The 22,769-nt window shown below is 54.6% G+C and overlaps 1 protein-coding gene across 2 annotated transcripts; it reads right to left on the bottom strand.

The window, feature by feature from the left end:
• Positions 1–261: 261 nt before the first annotated feature.
• Positions 262–21,839, bottom strand: MAG (myelin associated glycoprotein). 2 transcript variants are annotated; one of them, XM_019015854.4, is made up of 12 exons: positions 21,754–21,783; positions 19,631–19,686; positions 18,472–18,540; positions 17,945–18,313; positions 14,336–14,632; positions 13,792–14,049; positions 11,488–11,748; positions 3,917–4,204; positions 3,435–3,531; positions 2,061–2,160; positions 1,753–1,797; positions 682–784 (listed from the first exon to the last, which is right to left on the bottom strand). In XM_019015854.4, the coding sequence occupies exons 3-11, from the start codon at positions 18,515–18,517 to the stop codon at positions 1,765–1,767; spliced, it is 1,749 nt and encodes a 582-aa protein (XP_018871399.2). In that variant the 5' UTR covers positions 18,518–18,540; positions 19,631–19,686; positions 21,754–21,783; the 3' UTR covers positions 682–784; positions 1,753–1,764. The 2 variants fall into 2 exon arrangements, with proteins under 2 accessions (XP_018871400.2, XP_018871399.2); XM_019015855.4 differs by lacking the exon at positions 1,753–1,797 and having other exon boundaries at positions 262–784; positions 21,754–21,839.
• Positions 21,840–22,769: the final 930 nt, after the last annotated feature.

The following is a 22,769-nucleotide window of genomic DNA, read 5'->3' as shown; positions in this document are numbered from 1 at the left end:
AGCTGATCTGACTGCGGCAAAAACCAGCATGAGGATTTTTATGTGAAATCATCCATAAGTCAAACCAGACCCAGCTCGCAGCTACCAGCTCAGAGTGGGAGCAACTTAATGGCCACTGGCCCTGGGTTCAAGGCTAAAATCCCTGGGCCCTTGCCTGCATACCAGGCTCAGCCGAGGGCAAGGAGAAATTCTGTCATCGTTCTGTAGACGGTGGGATGGCAGGCTGCCCAAAGGCGGATCAGAAAGCATCAGGATCTAGACTGGCATTTTGCTTCGGGGCATTTATTTCATGTCCCTTTTGTACAGGCCCCAGGGCCAGGTGTGGGGGCAGGAGACCAGGCAGGGAGTAGCAATAAATAACACGGACAGACAGAGCTCCCCTCCAGACAGATGAGGGTAAAGGAGGTTAGAGAGGAGCCGTAATGAGGGCATGGGGGTGCTGGCAGGGAGGGGCAGCTGGGAAGGAGGGGGATGTCAGGCCCCCAGGACCTCACTGTCACCTGCCTCATTCCCCTCCTGCCCCAGCCCCCGCTACTTTTGGGAGGAAGGGAGCCCGCAGCCAGTGGGGGCCAGCGAGGGTCCTGAGGGGGGTCAGCCACGCAGGCTGCCCCCAGCTCCTTCACTTGACCCGGATTTCAGCATACTCAGCTAGCTCCTCCGTCAACGTGTAGCTGTCCTTGGTGGGCCGTTTCCCCAGGTCCGAGTGAGAATAGCTCAGGTCCAGCTCTGGGGGCTCACCCCGAAGGCCCAGCAGCCTCCTCTCAGATCCCAGGCGCCTCTCGCTCTAAGAGGGGAAACCGCCCATTAGCAGGATCCTGCTCCCTGCCTTTTCCCAATGCAGAGGCCAGAGTGTTTGCACCCTCAGAGCTCCTGAGTTCAGTCGCAAATAAATCCCTGCAAGAACCTCCTTTCTCAAGGACCGCAGGCCCAGCGAGCCCCGCGGTCACCGGGTCCCACTCTGGAGCTTCTGCCAGTGTTAATCATTGCTGAACTTGAAATTTGCCTACAAATTCAGTTTCTCCAGGAAGCTTTCTTCTTCTTCTTCTTCTTTTTCTTTGAGACCCAGGCTGGATTGCAATGGCTCGATCTTTGCTCACTGCAGCCTCCACTTCCTGGGTTCCAGCAATTCTCCTGCCTCAGCCTCCCAAGTAGCTGGGATTACAGGCGCCCGCCAACACGCCTGGCTAATTTTTTGTATTTTTAGTAGAGACGGGGTTTCACCATGTTGGCCAGGCTGGTCTCAAACTCCTGACCTCAAGTGATCCATCCGCCTCAGATTCCCAAAGTTGTGGGATTACAGGTGTGAGCCACTGCCCCCGTCCAGGAAGCTTTCAACATAGGAGTTTTGAGGGCACAGAATGTAACCCCTAATATCTTTTTGGGTGAAAACCACCTAGTCGGGACCCCATCTTTCCAAATTCCTGGAAATACCTGGTTTGGTACGTGCCCCCACATGGGTCCTGCATGGGTCCGCCCTCAATCTGGGAGGTCCTGCAGGTGACATGTGGGTTCCCCCCATGCTTCCCACCCCTCCCTCCACCCCCTAGCCACAGGAATTTGGACACACAGGACGGTGGCCACAGACAGAAGGGAGCTGCAACAGGACAGACTAGACAAGGCCAGCACCGCTGGGCAGGCCCGGACGTCACCAGAGACCACCTTGACGCCTGACAGGGACACACGGACATGCACGCCAACCCCAGGGCCCAAGGAGGGCCCAGAGGAGGGCACACTGAGGCCCCCGGAACCTACCTCCTGGGGCGCTCAGTGAGATTCCAGGGTAGAAACCTCTTTGGACTATTGGAGAAGGAAATGCAGTCACAGACACAGGCAGGGAGGGGAGGGCGCCCTTAGGCCCCACGTCCCATCGCCCCCTACACAGCTTCAGCCTGGGCACCTCCTCCCCAGCCTCCAGGTCCAACCCAGCCCTGGAATGTCCTTCCTCTCCTCCTGTGAGAGGCCGCTCCCACTCCCCTGCCCCTTGGCCTCACAGGCCCTTCCCAGGCCTTCAGTGTCCCTGGCATCCAGGTTCCCAGGCCAGCCTGGAGCCTGGTCCTTACCTCGTACTTCTCTGGTGCCCCAGAGATGCGGAAGTCACTGCTGAACAGGACGGGAGGGTTGTCCCCTGCCGAGAAGCTGGGGCTCTCTGTCACGTTCTTTCTGCAGGGCAGGACTTGTCAGACCTCTCTCTGCCCTCCCTTTCTGCACCCCCACGTGTTTTAGGAGTTTGGCTCAGGGTACCTCAGAGTTCTCCCACCCATCTCTAAGATGTGGCAAGCAGCCCTTTCAGAACCACCAGCCTCTCCTACCCACACAGCCCATCCTTCCCACCTCTGTGGCCCCTGCATGGCTGGGGATGAGCCACCTGGCCCCTGAGCTCTGCCGTTTTTCAGGACCCCCGCCTGGATTCTCCAGGTTCCCCTCATAGGCTCTGGGTCTTTCTGCCCCTCTTGCCACCAGGATGTGGAGCAGAGGGGTTAATTTATTTCTCAGGACAGCTGATGTGTGTGCCACAAGGAAGAAACACGGCTGCAGCTGAGTTGGGCCAGGTGGGTGTGGTTTGGGGCTGGAGAGGCTTTCTGTCTGTCTGTCTGTTTGTTTGTTTGTGTGTTTTTAGAGACAGGGTCTCTCTTTGTCACCTAGGCTGGAGTACAGTGGTGAAATCATAGCTCACTACAGCCTCAACCTCCCAGGCTCAAGCGATCTTCCCTCCTCAGCCTCCCAAGTAGCTGTGACAACAGGCACGTGCCACTAGTAGCTAATTTTTTCGTTTTTTTGTAGATGGGGGTCTCCCTATGTTGCCCAGGCTGGCCTCTAATTCCTGAGCTCAAGAATCGTTCCACCTCGGCCTCCCAAGTAGCTGGGACTACAGTGTGTGCCACCATGCCTGGCTAATTAAAAAAATTTTTTTTTAGAGATGTGGTCTTGCTATGTTGCCCAGGCTGGTGTCAGATTCCTGGCCTCAAGCAATCCTTCCTCCTTGGCCTCCTAAAGTGCAGGATAACAGGCGTGAGTCAACGCGCCCGGCCAAGGCCTATCTTTTTTTGCCCCAGATGTGTGTAACCTTTGGGGCTTCTGGCGTCAAGTGGACCTGCTGCTGTGGCTGCAGTGGGGTACCTGGGCTTTCCCCACCACACTGGAGTGTGTAGGGGAGAGTTCCTAGAGATAGGGAGGCTGTCAAAATAGAATGTGGGGAAACAGGTCTCAAATGATGTGTGTAAAGGGCTCAGCCCAGGCCCTGGTGTGCCCCTGACCAGCAGGGGCTGGAATTAACAGGAACCCTCTCTCCTCTGTCCAGCTGAACATTCCCAGAACAGAATCTGCCTTCTCTGCACTTATGGTGCTGCCTTCCCCCACCCACTCTGGGCCTCTATCTCCCACCAGGTCCCTTTTTGGAGACTCCCATCCCCAGATCAGCCCCAGCTGGCACTCACTTCCTGCGTGTCTGGGTAATGTAGCAGACGATGGCAATCAGGATGGCAAAGGCGACCACGGCGCCCACAGGCCCGATCTTGGCCCACATCAGTCGATCTGAGGACAGAAAAGACCCAGGCGCCCTTAGGGCTATGGGTGGTGGTGACGACACCTGAGAACTTTGGAGACGTGCTGGGATGACAGTCAATGTATTCACACAGCCGGGGCATCCTTGCACTGACTGATTGGCATGGAGCCTCCTCGTGCCAGGGCAATCCCTTTCATGCTAGAGGGCCCTGGGGAGGGGCTCATACCTCAAAGGTCCTAGCAAACTTGGGGCGAACTCAGGGCGGCTTCTCCTCTCCAACCGGAAAGGGAGAATTTGACCTTTCTGTCAATCTGCATAGCCCATGCTCTGTGGCTGTTGGTCAGCCTTGGGAGCTTGGATCCAAGACGAGCCCGCTCCCTCCTGTGGCTCCCACCCCAAGTCCACGCCACTCACGGGCTCCCTGGAAGGGCAGCTCCAGGCTCTTGGCGCCATAGAGGTTCCTCGCGGTGCAGATGACGCGGGGCGGGGCCTGGGCCTGCCCCCGCAGCGTGAGGATGCTGGTGAGCACGAGGCCGCTGCGCTCCGAGTACACGAACTCCCGCTCGCTCTCGTTCACGGTCACATTGCGCGACGGCAGCTCAAAGGCCACGGACGGCTCCGGGTTGGACTTCACCACGCACAGGCACTGCACTGTGTCTCGGGCTGCCGCGCAGTGGGACTCCAGGAGGAGCACAGGGGCGACTGCAGGGGCAAAATCAGGACTGACGGTGGCCCGGAGCCAACGCGAGGCCCGGCCCGGGAGACTCCTTGGCTCAAGGCAAGGCCAGTGCGGCCAAGGATGGGGGCGGTAGCTTCATGTAGGGCCCTCCAATTTCCCCTCCTTTTTTCTCTGTCCTGACTGAGAGCGCCTTGACCTCACTACGACCCCGCCGGCTGCCTGTTTTCACTGCAAGCTTCACTAACCCACGCCTGGGGCCTTGAACATTCCCAGGCACTGATAAAGGTGTTTAGGTTGTTGCTCAAAACACTGAAAGAGGCCGGGCATGGTGGCTCACTGCTGTAATCCTAGCACTTTGCGAGGCCGAAGAGTGAGTGGATCACTTGAGGTCAGGAGTACGAGACCAGCCTGGCCAACATAGTGAAACCCTGTCTCTACTAAAAATACAAAATTAGCCAGGTGTGGTGGTGCACACCTGTAGTCCCAGCTACTCGGGAGGCTGAGGCAGGAGAATCGTTCGAGCCTGGGAGGCAGAGGTTGTAGTGAGCTGAGATCTCGCCACTGCACTCCAGGCGAGGTGACAGAATGAGATGCTGTCTCAAAAAAACCCCAAACAACAACAACAAAAATGAAAGAATGAAAGAAACCAGCCCCAGCCCTGGGCCAAATTCCTTAAACCCTCATGTAAACCCATACCCTGACCCTCACGGACGTGTCTGGGTAGACCCTCCCTTTCTCTCGCCGTAGCACTGTGCAAGTTCCCCTCCCAAATGCTTCGGACTGATGATCACCTGGTGGTTTAGTGCCTCTCTCTTTGGAATCCCAAGTGGCCTCATTTCGGGGTGGTTTGGGGTGCTCTCTTGGGGTAATTCTTCTGGTGCCACTTTTGAGGCGACTCTAGCCTCAGGTTCAGCCTGGACAGAGCACTATGTCACAGGGACGGGCCGTTTCTCCTGGGCCCTGGCTCTTACACTCTCTCTAACCTCATTCACCTTGTAATACATAAATCAGATCATGGCACTCTCTGCTCAAAACCCTCCTTCTGTTGCTCCGTGGTTCACCTAAAATACAAATCCTTTATTTTTTATCGTTTAGAGACAGGGTCTGGCCCTGTCGCCCAGGCTGAAGTGCAGTGGCAGTACTATAGCTCATTTGCACTCTTGGCCTCTAGTGATCCTCCCACCTCAGCCTCCCAAAGTGCTGGGATTACAGGCATAAGCCACTGTGCCCAGCCACATTTGACCATTTTTGACATGCAGAAAAAATTTCACATAGTTCAATGTAATGTATACAGCAAAAAGTACGAATATTCACCCTAAATGAAATCAGTATAGATTACAAACAGCGTTGTGTTCTTTAGGCAAGATTTTGCTGTCAAATCAGGGTGGTGCCAAATTTGCAAAAAACCTTTTGGTTTTAAAGCTTTATGTTCAGAATTGCAGAGGGCGGTAAATCTGTCATACTCATGATAGTTACTGGAGGGTTTTTGTTTGTTTTTGTAGAGACAGGGTCTTGCTATGTTCCCCATGCTGGTCTTGAACTCCTGAGCTCAAGCAATCCTCCTGCCTTGGCCTCCCAAAGTGCTGGGATTATAAGGCGCAAGCCACTGTGCCCAGCCCAAAATACAAAGTCTTTCATCTACAAGGTCCCTCAGGCCCTGCCTGACCACACGCTCTCTCCTTCTCTCCCCCTGGCTAAGTCCTTTCCAGCCACACCGGTTCCTTGCTGTGTCTGAAAATCATGGAGCTTTCTCCCACTCCAGGGTCTGTGCGTTTCTCCCTCAACTTGGAACACTTCCATCAATTGCCTGTGGAACGTCCTCCCTCGCTCCAAACTGGCCTCTACCCACGCGGCGTCTCCTTCTCTGACCACCCAGGGAAGCTGCACCTCGCTCCACGTATCATTCACTCCCTGCATCACTCCGTTCTCCTCCCCAGCACTCACCCTCCCTGCATCACACACTGATACAAGGGGCCTCCTGTTTCCATCAAGACAGGGGCTTGCTCCTTCTCCACTCTGGGCCCCACACGTAGAAGGGAGGAACCATGGAACTCTCCCAACCCCCGGCCTCCCCAGACCCGCTCACACAGGCTTAGACTATCCCCTCCTTTCTGGCTTCCAGGCTCTGCTCCTTCCTTTCAGTCTGCACTGCAGATGCCCCCTGCTTCCTCCCCTAAAGCCCCCTTGAACCCCGGCCCTCCCTCACCCATGAGATTCCCTCCTGCCACTAGCACCAAACACCACCCTCCACCCAAAGTCACTTGGTTGAGCTTTGCTTTGCTGCCACTGGATTACAAAAATAGTACTGGTAGGTTTTTTTCTTTCATTTTTCAAAACAGGAAATTATTATTATTATTATTGTTATTACTATGATTTTTGAGACGGAGTCTCTCTGTCACCCAGGCTGGAGTGCAGTGGCGCGATCTCTGCTCACTGCAACCTCTGCCTCCCAGGTTCAAGTGATTGTCCTGCCTCAGCCTCTTGAGTAGCTGGGACTACACGTGCGTGCCACCATGCCTGGCTAATTTTTGTACCAAAATACGAAATTGTATTACAGCACAGAATGCTGCTTTTTAAACTATGTTCTCTTTCTTGGCCGGAGAGTCCAGCACCCTCCTTGGCTTGCTCTAGACTGAGCACTGGTTCTCAGTGAGTTCTCACCAAAACCCACTTACACACAGGCAAGAGACCCTTGGCTCACCTACCCCACCTATTTTCAATTGCCAGCAAAAAGAATGTGCCGGTAACGGTGGTGGACCTGGGAGTCACATGGGCACACGGATTCACGCCAGGAATGGGAACCTCCGTGCAAACATCTCTAAGTCTACTGAATAAAAAGTCCTGTTCGGGCAGAGATGCAATATGCTCGCTATAGCGTTAACCAGCTAACACACCACAGAGTACATTAATAACAGCGAACCTGAACCGACAGACATAAAACTTTTTCAAAGCACTTCCACTCAAGACAGCCCCGCTGGTGCTCTGGTGACAAAGTGTTCGACCTGGATGTTGGCGGAACACCGACACCCTGCCGGTGCACGTGCTTAGTATCTTTTCAGACAACCTGTGAAGCTGCGGAAACTGTTATGGGACTCTAGACAAACCTCTAAGACAGAGGTACAAAGAATGAGGAGTTTGTGGTGGGATGGATTTGGCTTGAATCCCAGCTCTGCCATCTACTGGCTGGGTGAGGCCACTCAGGCTCCTGGGCCTCCAGGATGGAGTTCTCATCTGTGCAAACCAGGGGGTTACAGTCAGTAACTCACAAGGGGCTACGGGACTCCGAAGATAGGCGCGCAAGTGTGTTGTAAACACTTAACATCCCAGCCGGGCGCGGTGGCTCACACCTGTCATTCCAGCACTTTGGGAGGCCAAGGCAGGAGGATCACTTGAGCCCAGGAGTTTGAGACCAGCCTGGGCAACAGAGCAAGACCCCATCTCTACAAAAAATTAAAACATTAACTGGGCATGGTGATGTGTGCCTGTAGTCCCAGCTACTCAGGAGGCTGAAGTGTGAGAATCAGTTGAGCCCAGGAGGTTGAGGCTGCAGTGAGCGATGATCAAACCACTGCATTCCAGCCTGGGCAACAGAGCAAGACCCTGTCTCAAAAAAATAAAAAATAAAAATAAAAATACGTAACATCCCCCCCAAGTACTCATGGGTGGATAGACAGAACCATTCCAGCAGAGAGGCCACATGAGCAAAACCTCAGCAGCAAAACACACAACAAATATTTAACCTGGAGTCCAAAGGAAAAATCAGTGAGAAAGATGATGGCATCCAATATCCACAGAGTACGAAGCACTATGAACACTCAGTATTGTTCTCTTAGTTCTTCTTTTTGGGGGGGGAGTGGGGGGTGGGACAGTCTCACTCTGTCATCCAGGCTGGAGTGGGGGGGTGGGACAGTCTTGCTCTGTCATCCAGGCTGGAGTGGGGGGGGTGGGACAGTCTTGCTCTGTCATCCAGGCTGGAGTGGGGGGTGGGACAGTCTTGCTCTGTCATCCAGGCTGGAGTGGGGGGTGGGACAGTCTTGCTCTGTCATCCAGGCTGGAGTGGGGGGGTGGGACAGTCTTGCTCTGTCATCCAGGCTGGAGTGCACTGGCTCCATCTCAGCTCACTGCAACCTCCACCCCCCCGGGCTCAAGCGATTCTCCTGCCTCAGCCTCCTGAGTAGCTGGGACTGCCGGTGTGCGCCATCACGCCTGGCTAATTTTTGTATTTTTAGTAGAGATGGGGTTTTGTCAGGTTGGTCAGGCTGGTCTCGAACTCCTGGCCTCAAGTGATCCAACTGTTTCAGCCTCCCAAAGTGCTGGGACTACAGGTGTGGGCCACCACGCCCAGCCTAATTCTCTTAGTTCTCACAGCCATCTTTGTGGTAAGATACTGTTATGAACCCTTGCTAAGGGTTGCAAAGCTGAAGTCACTCACCTGAGCTCAGGCAGGAGGATGGGGACAGAGCTGGGATTCTAGCCCAGGTCTGTTCAGCCCTGTTGGGACGGGATGTCAGTCAAACTTCTGTTTCCTTGTATTAAACTGGGTTGAAGAATGGTACCCTCCCCTCAATCACATGGTTGTAAGAACAAAATAGGTCAATGCGTACAACGTACTCAAGCTAGTTCCCTAGACATCTCAGGCACTCGGTAAGGTTGCACACTTCCTGCATGCCCCGTGCCGTTCAGGGCTCTGGGGTTGACAGGTAAAACAGAAGGCCCTGCTCAAGGGTCACCACCATTGTCAGTGAACATTGGAGACCTGGTGCCAGGGAACATTGACTGTGTGGAAAGGGAGGGGGCCTGAGGGTCGCACTCTCCAAGGGCAAGCACTTTGACACAGGCCTGGGTGAAGAGTGGGGAGCTGGCAGGTGGGGCAGGGGACAGGGCCACTGCTCCCCTCAACTCTAGCAGGTGAGGCCTGCACACTCCACATCTGCCTGCGTGTTCGTTTTCAAGAGAAGCCAGATTGAGTCCTGGAGTGCTAAGAGCTGTGAGGGAGGTGAGGCAGCCAGAGGTTTAACAGCTGGGGCAGACAGGAGTCTGGAATTACCGGGCTCAGACCCACTTTTATAGCTGCCTGGCCTCAGGGAATTCCGCCCTTGAGTTTTCTCCTTGGTAAAGGGGATAATGATAACACACCCCTGTTTCACAGGGTGACCCTAGAATTGAAAATGAGCCAGATAGGCTGGGCATGGTGGCTCACACCTGTAATCCCAGCACTTTGGGAGGCCGAGGCGGGTGGATCACTTGAGGCTAGGAGTTGGTGAACAGCCTGGGCAACATGGAGAAACCCCGTCTCTACTAAAAATAAAAAATTAGCTGGGCATGGTGACGCATGCCTGTAATCCCAGCTAGTTGGGAGGCTGAGGCAGGAGAATCACTTGAATCTGGGAGGCAGAGGTTGCAGTGAGCCAAGATCATGCCACTGCACTCCGGCCTGGGCGACAGAGCGAGACTCAGTCTCAAAAAAAAAAATAATAGTAATAATAAAAATAAGAACTGAGCCAGAAAACAGCTGTAGAGGATTCAAGGTCTGGCCCAGGGCAGGCCCCTAACGCGCATTTGCTGCCCGCTGCTCTTACTATAAAGGAGAGATCTGCACCCCACCGGAAAATGTATGTGAGTTGGTGCTGCATGCTTGTTCAAGTACTCCCATCGGCTCCTCTCTCTGACTCTTAAACTGAAGAATCACTGGTGTGGGGTGTAACGGGGAACAGGGGACAACCAGAGGAGGAAGCTGGCCCAGGACAGCACGCACAGTTGGAGGGAGCAGGGGACCATGCAGCCCCGCGCCAGGATCACATCAGCCCCGCTAGGGAACAGAACCAGGAGGGAAAGTGCCTGAAGATTATAGGTCAGCAGGAGAGGGACGGCTTTGCCACAAGAGGTTGCCCCCGAGGACTAACCTGTATCTGTCATGTACTGATTGTCGCCATGTACACAGCACAGAGCATGTACTGTGTAGCAGACACTGCTTTGAATTCTTTGCATGTTGAATGTCATCGAACCTTCTGGCAAACTTGTGTGGTGGGGGCTATTGTGGGCATCGTGAAGACCAGAGAGGTGAAATTTGGGGAGGAGTGCTAGAAGCCAACAGGAACTTGGGAGGAAACAGGGGAAATGGAAACAGGAAGGCGATATTCCAGAGGGAGTTGCTTAAGGAAGGGGAGTCAAAACTGTGACTTGGCTGCTACAACCTGGAGTGATGGCTGTGGGGGTAGGGGTGGTGGGAGATGGTGGCACAGTCCATAGTGAGGAGATGAGAGGCGCTGGCCAGCGGTGCAATGGTGAGTTTCATTTCCAAGACAGTAGCTTTTTATGTGCATCTATGTCATCTCTCCAGCTATTCTGTACCTGTTCATAAGTGTGGTGTCTTCTCAGCCCTATCCTCCACCTCTCACAGAGCCGCACAGCCTTTTGTGTATAACAATTACCCCATCAATGTATTCTGCTGTCATAACATAGGATGAGGTCAGCCTTGGGCAGGGAAGAAGAATGGAACCAGACTGCCTGGATTCAAACCTCAAATTCTGCCATTTCCTGGCTGTGGGAACTTAGGCAAGTGGCATAACCTCTCTGGGTCTCAGTTTCCTTCTCCGTAAACAGGGAAACAGTAATAGAACCTCCCTCATGAAGATGTCATGAGGATTAAATGAGTGGGTTGCTGTACAGCGCTTCCAACAGTGCCTGCTACATAGCGACACTCTACACAGGTTAGAGATCATGGTCATTGTTTCGGTTAGTGCAGAGGGGCAGTGGCCACAGGATCCAGAAATTTCACTGGTCAAAAGCCCACCCCAGGCTGCGCCTGGTGGCTCACGCCTGTAATCCTAGGACTTTGGGAGACTGAGGCAGGCAGATCATCTGAGGTCAGGGGTTCGAGACAAGCCAGGCCAACATGGCAAAACCCCGTCTCTACTAAAAATACAAAAATTTGCCAGGTGTGGTGGCGAGCGCCTATAATCCCAGCTACTCAGGAGGCTGGGGCAGGAGAATTGCTTGAACCCAGGAGGCAGCAATTGCAGTGAGCCGAGATCCTGCCACTGCACTCCAGCCTAGGTGACAGAGCAAGACTCAAGACTCTGTCTCAAAAAAAAAAAAAAAAGGCCACTCCCAGATGTGGGAACACAATATTCTCAGATGGGATTTTATTTTCCTGCTGTGAATTCAGCTTCCCTGTCCTCCCTTCCTTGTCTCTGCGGAGGACAGGCAAAGCCAATACTGATTGGGATGCGTGGGCACCCACAGTAGCCCTGGTGTCCCCCACGGAACCGTCCATCCCCAGCATAGGGGAGCGGAAGGTACTCACACTCCACAGACAGGTTGAAGGCGGTGGCCCTCTGGCCATACTGGTTCTCAGCCACACACCAGTACTCTCCATCATCCTCGGGTGACACGGCCGGCAGCTCCAGCTGCAGCTCGCTCTCGTAGATGACCGTGGACAGGATCTGCTTCTCCTTGAAGATGGTGAGAATAGGGTCCGGGTTGCTCTGTGTGGAGCACAAGATAGAGACCGTCTCCCCCTCTACGGCCACCATTGTCCCGTTCACCGTCGGCTTCCAGGGTGCATCTGCGGGGTGGGACGGGACTGATGGTCAGAACCCAGGAGGTGCTTCTTCTGCCAGCCAACTACCACCCCCAGATATGACCCCAGATCCCACCCCAAACCAAGCACACTGGTTCAGGAAGGCTCAGGTGACCCCAGTCCTGGCTATCTCATTTCCAAGAACAGCAGCTTGGTAGCCAGCATGCTTGTCTTCAGATCCCTACTCTACCCCTGTCCAGTTGTGTGTGGACCCACATCTTAACCTCTCTGGGCCTCACTTTTCTCTTCTGGAAAATGGGCTTTGTAATAGTTCCAACCTCATAGGGGTGATCATCCAACATTCACTGAGAACCTGCTGAGTGACAGGCGTTGCTCTAGCTTGAACAAGGCCCATGTGGAAACAGCCGATGTAATTAAATAAAATATATAATTTGTAAGATAGGAAGAAGTGTGTAGAGAAAAATAAAGGGGCTGAGGGTATGGAAAATCAGGGTAGTTACAGTTTGGGATAGGATGATGGGGGAAGGCTTCAGCGAGCCTAGGAGGTGGGCAGAGCCAGCCGTGGGAATGGCGGGGGGAAGATTGCATGTCAAAAGCATGCAGGAGTCCGAGCGTGGTGGCTCACACCTGTAATCCCAGCACTTTGGGAGGCTGAGGTAGGCAGGTCACCTGAGGTAAGGAGATCGAGACCAGCCTGACCAACATGGTGAAACCCTGTCTCTACTAAAAATACAAAAATTAGGCTGAGTGTGGTGGCTCACGCCTGTAATCCCAGCACTTTGGGAGGCCGAGGTGGGCAGATCACGAGGTCAGGAGTTTGAGACTATTCTGGCCAACATGGTGAAACCCTGTCTCTACTACAAATACAAAAATTAGCCAGGTGTGGTAGCTATAATTCTAGCTACTCGGGAGGCTGAGGCAGGAGAATTGCTTGAACAGGGAAGTGGGAGGTTGCAGTGAGCCAAGATTGCTCCATTGCCCTCTAGCCTGGTGACAGAGCCAGACTCTGTCTCAAAAAAAAAAAAAAAAAAAAAAAAGCACTCAAGAGCTGTGGAGTAAATGTTGGCTGCGGCTGTCATTATTAATATCCCCAGTGCTGGGCACTTTGCCTCAGTACACATTTGTGAATGAATTGAATGGTATCTCTTTGGTTCTCAGCTAAGAATCCTCTTCTGACCAGTTCCCTTCTTGCTGGCCCAGTAATATAAATGTGCATACAAGGGGCTGGATGAGGCCTGAAGTCCCCTCAACCCTCTCATTAGAACTACAATGGAATTCATTTAAAAATGCAGATTCCTGGACAGGCACAGTGGCTCATCCCTCTAATCCCAGCACTTTGGGAGGCTGAGGCGGGAGGATCACTTGAGCCCAGAAGTTTAAGACCAGCCCAGGGAACATATCGATTCTCTGTCTCTATAAAAAAATAGAAAAATTGGCTGGGTGTGGTGGCACCTGCCTGTGGGCCCAGCAGCGCAGCAGGCTGAGGTGAGAGGCTTGCTTGAGCCCAAGAGTTTGATACCAGCCTGGGCAACATAGCAAAATCCCACCTATACAAAAAAAAATCTGAAAATTAGCCTGGAGTGTGGTGGTGCACACCTGTAGGCCCAGCTGCTCAGGAGGCTGGGGTAGTAGACTTGCTTGAGCCCAGGAGTTTGAGGGCAAGTGGTGCTATCATGGTGCCACTGCATTCCAGACTGGGCAACAGAGCAAGGCCTTGTCTCCAAAAAAATTTTATAAAGTAAAACGCAGATTCCTGGGGCCAGGCCCACATCAAGTCCCAGAACAACCAGGAACTGCCCCCAGGAAGCTGCAGTTAACAGGCTTCCCTAGGAGGTAGGCCTGGCTCTTGTCCTGGAAGGAGGATGAGGCAGAGCAGGTGTTCCCCAGATTCTTGTGGAAAGAATGAAGGTACACCTTGACTTGCAACCCTCCTGTCTACCTTGGCCTCGACTGTGTTTATGGCCGGTCCCCTGCGGGACCCAGCCCGTGCTCGCCCTGGATGAGGCCCCTTTCCCTTTATCTCTCGGCTGCAGGTGGGCGTGTGGACGCACAGAGTGGGCCACTCACACATGACACTGAGCCCCACGGTGCGGTTGTCCTGGCCATAGGCATTCTCAGCCAGGCAGGCATAGACGCCGTCCTCGGCGGGGGTCACCTCCTCCAGCTCCAGGAGCAGGCTGTCGGCCACCGCCTCCCGGAGGACTGTCCCGTCCCGCATCCAGGTCAGCAGCGGCGGGGGGTTGCTGTCAGCCCCACAGAGCAGGCTTACGTGGGAGCCCTCGATGGCCTCCACCGAGGAGTTCATCTCCACAATCACCGGGGGGTCTAAGGCCCGCGACACAGCGAGGTTAGTGAGCAGGTGCTGGGGACCCGGCCCAGTGCCCTCTCCCAGCCCGGCCCCGCCCCTAACACTGCCCGGCCCCGCCCTCAGCCTTGGCCCTGCCCCAGGACTGCCTGGTTCCGCGCCCGTCCCACCCAACCCCCCAATCCCTGCCTGGCCCTGGGCATGGCCCCGCCCCCATCACGGCCCGGCCCCGCCTCCGGCCGCATCCCCAGATCCACCCCCTCCCCGGACCCCGCCCCACCCCGCCCCGCCCGCACCCAGGCTCACACTTGACGTCCAGGCTGGCGTAGCCCTCGAACTGCAGGGTGGTGTTGGGGAAGGAGGCCTGGCAGCCCAGCCTGTGGCCGTTGGCCTCCCTCGTGGGCACGAAGTGCAGCAGTGACACCTGCACCCAGGTGCCCTCGTCCTCCCGCAGCCGGCCCAGCACAGCGGGCTCCCCCAGCCCCTCGTGGCCCAGCCAGCTCAGCTCAGGGCGCAGCTCTGGGCAGTTGTCCGGCACCATGCAGCTGACCTCCACTTCCGTGCCTGCCACCACCTCTGGGGGCACCACGATGTTGGGGGTGTCTATACGAGGCGGGGAAAGGGACGGCTGACGAAGCAGCACTGGGCTACGGTCCCGGTCCCACCCCACCCACCCTCCTCCTTGTCCACCTCCATTGCTGGCAATGGTACTCCTCAACGGTACCGCCTCCGCTCCCTGCCTCCGGATTCAGAATTCCCTTCACCCTTCCTCCTCTTGGTCACCCCGGAGCCCTCCACGGAGCCACCAGAGCGCCATCGTAATGAAAATCACAGTGTCGTGGCCAGAGCACTTGACGGTGTTTAACTTGCCAGTCCCTCCCGCAAAGCGAGAGGGTGAGTACTGTAATTTTGCTCATTTTGAGATGAAGAAACTGAGGCTGCAGCTGGCACCAGGTAACACTGGCTACAAACCCTGTGGCTCTGGCGTCAGCGTGGGCTCCCCACACCTCATCACTTCTCAAGCGGCTCTCCTCTCCCATGCCTGCTTGGTTTACCCTCCGCCGGGCATGTGAGTGTGTGTGTGTGTAGGTATGTGTGTGTGTGTGTGTGTGTGTGTGTGTGTGTGGTGTGGGTGTGTGGTGCATGTGTGTAGTGTGATGTGTGTGGTTTGTGTAGTGTGTGGTGTGTTTGTGATGTATGTGTGTAGTGTGTGGTTTTTGTGTATGGTATGTGTGCAGTGTGTGTTGTGTGTGTCATGTGTGGTTTGTGTGGTGTGAGTGTAGTGCATGGTGTATGTGGCGTGTGGTCTGTGTCATGTGTGGTGTGTGTGTGATGTGTGGGTAGTACATGTATGTGTGCAGTGTGTGTGGTGTGTTGTGTAGTTTGGGTCGTGTGTGGTATGTGGTTTGCGTAGTACATGGTATGTGTGGTGTGTGGTGTGTGTGTGGTGTGGTTTGTGTGGTGTGAGTGTAGTATGTGGTGTGTATGCGGTGTGTGGTTTGTATCATGTGTGGTGTGTGTGTGCTGTGTGTAGTGTGTGGTATGTGTGTGGTGTGTGGGTAGTGCATTATGTGTGCAGGGTGGGTAGGGTGTAGTGTGTGTGGTTTGTGTAGCATGTGATTTGTGTGTAGTGTGTGGTGTGTGTTTGGTGTAGGGGTAGTGTCTGCAGTGTGTGTTGTGTGGTTTCTGTAGTGTGTGGTGTGTGTGTGCAGCGTGTGGTGGGTATAGTGTGTGGTTTCTGTAGTGTGTGGTGTGTGTGTGCAGCGTGTGGTGGGTATAGTGTGTGGTTTGTGTGTGTGGTGTGTGCATGGTGTCTGGTTTGTGTGGTGTGTGTTTGGTGTGTGGTGTGTATTTGGTGTGTGGGTAGTGTGCAGGTAGAGTGTGTGGTGTGTGGTGTGTGGTTTGGGTACTGTGTGGTGTGTGTGCAGTGTGTGGTTTTTGTAGTGTGTGTTGTGCATGTTTGTTGTGTGTGGAGTGTGTGGTTTGTGTTGTGATGTGTGGGTAGTGCATGTATGTGTAGTGTGTATAGGGTGTAGTGTGTGCGTGGTTTGTGCAGTGTGTAGTGTGTGTTTGATGTGTGGGTAGCATGTGCAGTGTGTGGTGTATGTATGTGGTGTGTGTAGTGTGTGGCATGTGGGTAGTGTGTGCACTGTGGTGTGTGTGTGGTGTGTGGTTTGTGTAGTGTGTGTTGTGCATGTTTGTTGTGTGTGGAGTGTGTGGTTTGTGTTGTGATGTGTGGGTAGCGCATGTATGTGTACAGTGTATATAGAGTGTAGTGTGTGTGTGGTTTGTGCAGTGTGTAGTGTGTAGTGTATGTTTGGTGTGTGGGTAGCATGTGCAGTGTGTGGTGTATGTATGTGGTGTGTGTGGTGTGTGTAGTGTGTGTAGTGTGTGTGGTGTGTGGGTAGTGTGTGGTGTGTAGTTTATGTGGTGTGTGGTGTGTGTGTGGTACGTGGGTAGTATATGCAGTGTGTGGTGTGTGGTTTATGTAGTGTGTGGTGTGTGGTTTATGTAGTGTGTGGTGTGTGTGGTGTGTGTTTGGTGTGGTGTGTGGGTAGTGTGTGTGTAGCATGTGCAGTGTGTGGTGTGTAGTTTTTGTAGCGTGGTGGGTGTGTGGTGTGTGTTTGGTGTGGTGTTTGTGTGGTGTGTGTGTAGTGTGTATGTAGCATATGCAGTGTGTGGTGTGTGGTTTTTGTAGTGTGGTGTGTGTGTGGTGTGTGTTTGGTGTGGTGTGTGTGTGGTGTGTGGGTAGTGTGTGTAGTGTATGAAGTGTGTGGTGTGTGGTTTGTGTAGTGTGTGATGTGTGTGGTGTGTGCTTGGTGTGGTGTGTGTGTAGTGTGTGGTGAGTTGTTTTTGTAGTGTGGTGTGTGTGTGTGGTGTGTGTTTGGTGTGGTGTGTGTGTGGTGTGTGGGTAGTGTGTGTGTAGTGTATGCAGTGTGTGGTGTGTGGTTTGCGTAGTGTGGTGTGTGTGTGGTGTGTTTGGTGTGATGTGTATGTTTGGTGTGTGGGCAGTGTGTAGGTAGCAGGAGCAGTGTGTGGTGTGTGGTTTGTGTAGTGTGTGATGTATGTGTAGTGTGTGGTGTGTGGGTAGTGTGTAGGTAGAGTGTGCAGTGTGTAGTGTGTGATTTCTGTAGAGTGGTGTGTGTGTGTACTGCACCTGTGCAGTCTCTTTCTGCACCAGGGTGAACCCGGCTCTCTCATAGGGACTCTGCGCTGAGGACTCCAAGCAGCAGCGCCACTCAGAAATGAGGCAGGGGGATCCCTGAAATCAGGCAGTGTGCCCTATTCTGATTGCCATGTCTGGCCATAGCTGTATTCTATTTGGCTTAAAGGATTTTAAAAAAAGAAATCTGAATCAGCAGCCAAAATTTAAGAATTAGGAGATTACACCAAAGAATCCAAAATTCCGTTTTATCTTGAAAATTCAGAACACCTGACAGCCACCGCCCTGCTTTCTGTTGGCCAGAGCTGGGGGCCACGTGCCAGGTGCTGCTCTGGGCATCTGATGGCTTTTCACTCATTGCCTTAAGTGCTGTTCTTATCCCCATTTTACGGAAAAGAAAACCAAGGCCCAAGGAAGTTAAGTCACTTGCCCAAGATCACCACGCTAGAGTGGGGACCCAGCAGCCTTGCCCCTACCCCCTGGCCCCACTGCCTTTCTCCAGGTGTTTCCAAAAGAGTAGCAGCACCTGTTTCCCCCTGAGGGCAGCAAGACTATTTTGGGGCCCTGCTTTGTTCATGTCTGTCATCTGCATGGTCTGCGTGGGCCTTGAGGTTTGCACCCCCAGCCAAATCAGCACCTCCCAGATCTGCCATCCAGGCCTGCTGGGGAAGGTGCGGGGAGGCCTTCCGGCCACACTCCTTCCCGCCCCGCTGCCCCAGCTCCCGGTGCCTGCACAACCGCTGGGGACTCACTGACGATATCCAGGACGCTGTGCTCTGAGAAGGTGTACTGGTTGTAGCCGCCCAGGTCCCCACGGAAGTAGTACTTCCCGCCCAGCTCGGGGCTGACGTTGCTGAGCAGGAGGGTGCAGTTTCGCAGGCCCAGGTCCCCCAGGAGGCGGCTGCGGCCCTGGAAGCTCTCGTGGACTACTTGGGTGCGCGACTTGAAGACCACCGGGGGGTAGTTCTTGGGGTAGGGGCTATTGAAGTACCAGACACCATGCACCACAGCGGGCCGCAGCTCATCCGGGAAGTCAAAGCGGCAGGGGATGGAGACGCACGTGCCTTCGAAGGCCGAAATGGACGAGGGCATCCAGGCACCCCAGTGACCCCCTCGGGAGGCTGCGGGCAAGCAGGAGAGCTGAGGCTCAGGGACACGTCCTACCCGATCACCCCCTCCGGCTCCCATCCCCAACCACATGCCGGGGGGCTGCGGGGACCCACCTCCAACCTGCTCAGGGGCCAAAGCCTTTAGGTCCCCAGCACCTGTCAGCCGTTACCTGAAATCATAATCCAGAACAGAGGCAGTGCGGTGAGGAATATCATTCTGTACAGCGAGTGAGTGATCGCTGGAAAGGGAGAGGAGAGGGTTAAAGGCTGGGGGAAGTGAAAGGGGGTGTTCCATCTGGGCTTCAGGAAGGGGCCCATTCATATGTTAGCTGCTGCTGCTATTATTATTTATTTATGCATTTATTTACTTATTTTTCTGAGACAGGGTCTTGTTTCATTGCCCGGGCTGGAATGCAGTGGCACAATAACAGCTCACTATAGCCTCAAAATCCTGAGCTCGTGTTATCCTCTTGTCTCAGCTTCTGGTATGCTCCACCACACCCAGTTAATTTTTCTTCTTTTTTGTGGAAATGGTTGTGGAGGTGGGGTCTCACTATGTTGCCCAGGCTGTTCTTCAACTCCTGGCCTCCAGCAATATTCCTGCCTTGGCTTCCCAAAGGATTACAGGTGTAAATCACCATGCCTGGTCTGCTGATATTTTTTAACTTTTTACTTTTTGAGATGGGGTCTCAGCTCTGTCGCCCAGGCTGGAATGCGATGGTGCAATCGTGGCTCACTCAACTGCAGCTTCAATCTGCCAGGCTTAAGCGATCCTTCAGAGTAACTGGGACCTCAGGTACACACCACCATGCCTGGCTAATTTTATTTTAGTTTATTTATTTGGTTATTTTTTTTTTTTTAAGAGATGGGAGTCTTGCCATGTTCTGTGTTGCCCAGACTGGTCTTGAACTCCTTGGCTCAAGCGATCCTCCTGCCTCAGCCTCCCAAAGTGTTGGGATTACAGGCATGAGCCACCTCACCCGGCCTGCTGCTATTACTTATAATTATAAACCCTTCTATGACATTGGCCATGTGCCAGCCCTCACTGCTTATTCTGCTGTCTTAACTCATTGGATCTCTTTGAGGAAGATGCATTATCCTCATTTTACAGCTGAGGTCCAGAGAGGTTAAGTGACTCGCCCAAGGCCACATAGTTGGTCTGCAGTCTTAGCTGCATGTCCTGTCTCTATGCAGTGATGATGTGCTGATCATTATCTTTGTCACTGTGATGCCCCTGGAGATCTCCAGAAAGTAAGAACCAGAGAGCCAAGGCAGGGCCAGCATTGCAAAGCTGAAGCAAGGGAAAAGAGTTGGTACCCTGCCCCTCACCTGAATCTCCCTGAGTTGGGGATGTCTTCTGGGTCCACCTGAAGCTGCCAGACAACCTGCATGCAACAAGAGGCACTCAGGTGCAAGGGGGCGGGATCGAGGCACCCAACCCACCCCCGCTTCAGTATCTCCTGCATGGGTTGTGACCTGTTGTCAGGCTGCCCATATGGCCTCCCGTTGTGCCCGGGACCCTCCCACACAGCCTCGAAGCCACTCTCTGGCAACAACTCCCTCCAAGCTGGGGTGTCGGAGAACTGTGGGGAGGGAAAGGGGAACGACCGCATCGGGGTACGGGGGTGAGACTGAGGGGTGTGGCGAGTGGAGTGAGGGAGCAGATGTCCCACGGCCGGGGCCTGGGGGTGGCGGGCAGGAACCCAGAGCCATCAATGACTGGGTTTCACAGTATCAGCATTCCCGACATGCCGCGTGAATTCCTGCCGCCCTCTACCACCCCACAGACGGCCCCTGGTGTCCGCACCCTCACCAGAAGCTGGTCCCCGGTACAAAAGAGTCCTGTTCCCTCGGGGAGAGGGTGTTTTAGCCTGCGGGGGGCTTTCAGGGTAAGTGGGGAGTAAGAAAGGGGTCAGGCACTCCTGGCTGGGCTTTGAGCAGGGCCAGGAAGGCCCAGGGTGGGGGCTAGGGAGCCCCTGGCACCCTGCTGCTCCGTGGGTTGCCTTGGGGTTGCAGCCAGGGTTTCCAAGCAATTGCTTTTCCCAGCCTTCACCGCCCTCTTCCCACGGACAGAGACACATGCACAGACACATCCAATCGTGGGGATGAAATGTGACAGATGTAGCCCCAGCCAGAAGGGGCAGGCACACGCAGCAGAGACTCATACAGATACCCAGACAGGACCCTGAACACACAGACAGGCACAGGGACCCCTGTGCCCACAGGGATGAGCTGGCACTCACATAGTTCCCAAGGCATGCATGCAATGCCTCTGCTGCTGTCCACACACACCTGGACAGACACAGCCCTGATTCAGCACACACACACACACACACACACACACACACACACACACACACACACACAGCCCAGCATGCATGCCAGGCTAACAAAGATGCAAGGAACTGCACACACACACTGAGGATGGCTATGGACGCGTCCACTCAGACACGCACCGATGGACACCTGGCCGACGCTGCCCTTGCACCTGTGACGGGAAGGTACAGGAGAGAGATGCAGATGAGGATGAGCACGTGCCCGGGCAGACATGAAACAAGCAGGTAGACCATGCACTCTTAACAGTGGGGAAAACAAGTTCTCGGGATGGGGGCCAAATCAACCTCAGCTATTACAGTGTGTGTGGCCACAGTCCATAAACATATGTACAACAGATCTGTTGGATTAAAATGCCAAGGGAAGGATGGGATGAGGACAAATGCATCTAAAAAGTTTCCGTAGTTGGGGCCGGGCGCAGTGGCTCACACCTGTAAACCCAGCACTTTGGAAGGCCAAGTTGGGAGAATCTCTTGTGCCCAGAAGTTTGAGACTGGCCTGGGCAATATAGTGAGAGTCCCGTCTCTTAAAAAAAAAAAAGTAACGAAAAATAAAAAGTTTCCTTAGTGGGGATTAATGAAGAAAAGTCGACTGAAGCTTACAGAGGAAGGTGCATGGGCAGCCATGTGTGTGCATGCATACACACACACACACACACACACACACACACACACACACCTGTTATGTGCCCAGGTGCTAGAATGCGGTCACTCACAGCCCACTGCCCCCATCCACCTCCCAGATTGCAGCCTGCAGGTGTCTGATCACCTGGACATCCTTCCATTCTTCGGCCAGACGCAGACCTCCTCCACCCCATCTGCCCCGCACTCGGGAACCCCAAGGAAAACTCTCCTGCAAAATCTTCACCCACAAGGGGTGCTGAGGGGGGGCCCTTTGTTTTTTCTCTCTGTGGTTTCTTCCCAGAGCCCCATCACTGCCCCAGCGATGGTCCGAGCCCATCCCCAAAGCAGCCCCAAGCCACACTCTCCTGCATCCTAAATCAGTAGCGGTGCACAGCGACGCTCCCTCACCCAGAGCACCTGACCCTGCTCACGTCTGGGTGCCACTGCCCCGGTGCCCTGCTCCCCGTGCCCTGGCCTCCCTGCCACCATACTCACTTGGACTCAGTTGCTTCTGCACCTCTGCTCCGCCAGCCCAGCTCGCAGTCCCCTGCCTTCCAGGGTCTAGGCCCCCACTTGCCAGCCCCTCCCCTCCCCCTGGGTGCCAGGGGCTGCCTGCCTCCAGGGCCCAGCTCCTCCCTACCCCCGGGGGAGGGGGGCACAAAGGGGCCCTTGTCACCACGGGGCTCGGACTGGGCAGCCTGACGCCTGGGTTCTCCTAGCTCCTTCCTGGAGGGGTTGGGAGTGGCTGCCTTGCTCTCTCCCCATCTTCCATCCCTGTACACCCTGATTCTGGGTCCCGGGGGTGTGGGGGCAGTCTAATCTCTTTGGAAGTCCCGGGCTGAGGGACAGAGGCATTGTCCTCAGGGAATCTTGGTGGGAACATTAGGTGGGCAGCAGGAGGAGACAGGTCCTTTCCACCCTCAACGTCAATGTCACCTCCTCTTGCCATCTGAAATGACCTTCCGTATTCACCAACTCCTTTCAGGAGAACGTGACCTCCACCAGGCCAGAAGCTTCGTCTTGGATATTCTCAATCCATCCTTGCTCGTAGACAAGCTCCTGGCAGGCAGTTGAGCTTAATAAACAGCGTGGGTGGTTGAATGTGTTCCCCAGAGCCCCATGGCACCTTCAGACTCAAGGCCTGTGCACCTGCTGCTCATTCTTCCTGGAAAGCAGTCCCCACCCCATAGCACTCCCCACTCTGGCACTGGATGCCGTTCACCCATCCTGTAGGCTCAGCAGCCTGGGTGCCGCTTCCCTGGGAAGCTTTCCCATCTTCCCCCATCAGCCAGGCCCCTCCATTGCAATGCTGTCCTTTCCTTCTGTAGCCTTGGCAGGCTGGCCCGTGTGCACCCTAGGTCTGCCCGCCTCTGCCTCCCACTAACCCAGGAGCTCTCAGAGGCAGGGGCTCACCAGAAACCTATCTGCCTGTCTGTCTGTCATGTGCACCCTTCTGTCCCCTGGGGCAGTGCTTGGTGCACATAGGACTGTGCTGACCGAGTTGGGCAAGG

The sequence above is a fragment of the Gorilla gorilla genome, chromosome 20 (genome assembly GCF_029281585.2).
Source record: "Gorilla gorilla gorilla isolate KB3781 chromosome 20, NHGRI_mGorGor1-v2.1_pri, whole genome shotgun sequence".
NCBI classification, from domain to species: domain Eukaryota; kingdom Metazoa; phylum Chordata; class Mammalia; order Primates; family Hominidae; genus Gorilla; species Gorilla gorilla.
The sequence above is the reverse complement of the archived record's forward strand: the minus strand, read 5'-3'. Positions and strand labels throughout refer to the sequence as shown.

Excerpts from the sequence above, each read along its gene's own strand:
- MAG (XM_019015855.4), bottom strand. The coding sequence starts at position 18,517 with ATGATATTCCTCACCGCACTGCCTCTGTTCTGGATTATGATTTCAG. Across the intron at positions 14,050-14,335 it reads CGCCAGCCTGGACGTCAAGT|ACCCCCCGGTGATTGTGGAG; the intron begins GTGAGCCTGGGT and ends CGCGGGCCTTAG. Across the intron at positions 11,749-13,791 it reads CGTGGGGCTCAGTGTCATGT|ATGCACCCTGGAAGCCGACG; the intron begins GTGAGTGGCCCA and ends CCCACCCCGCAG.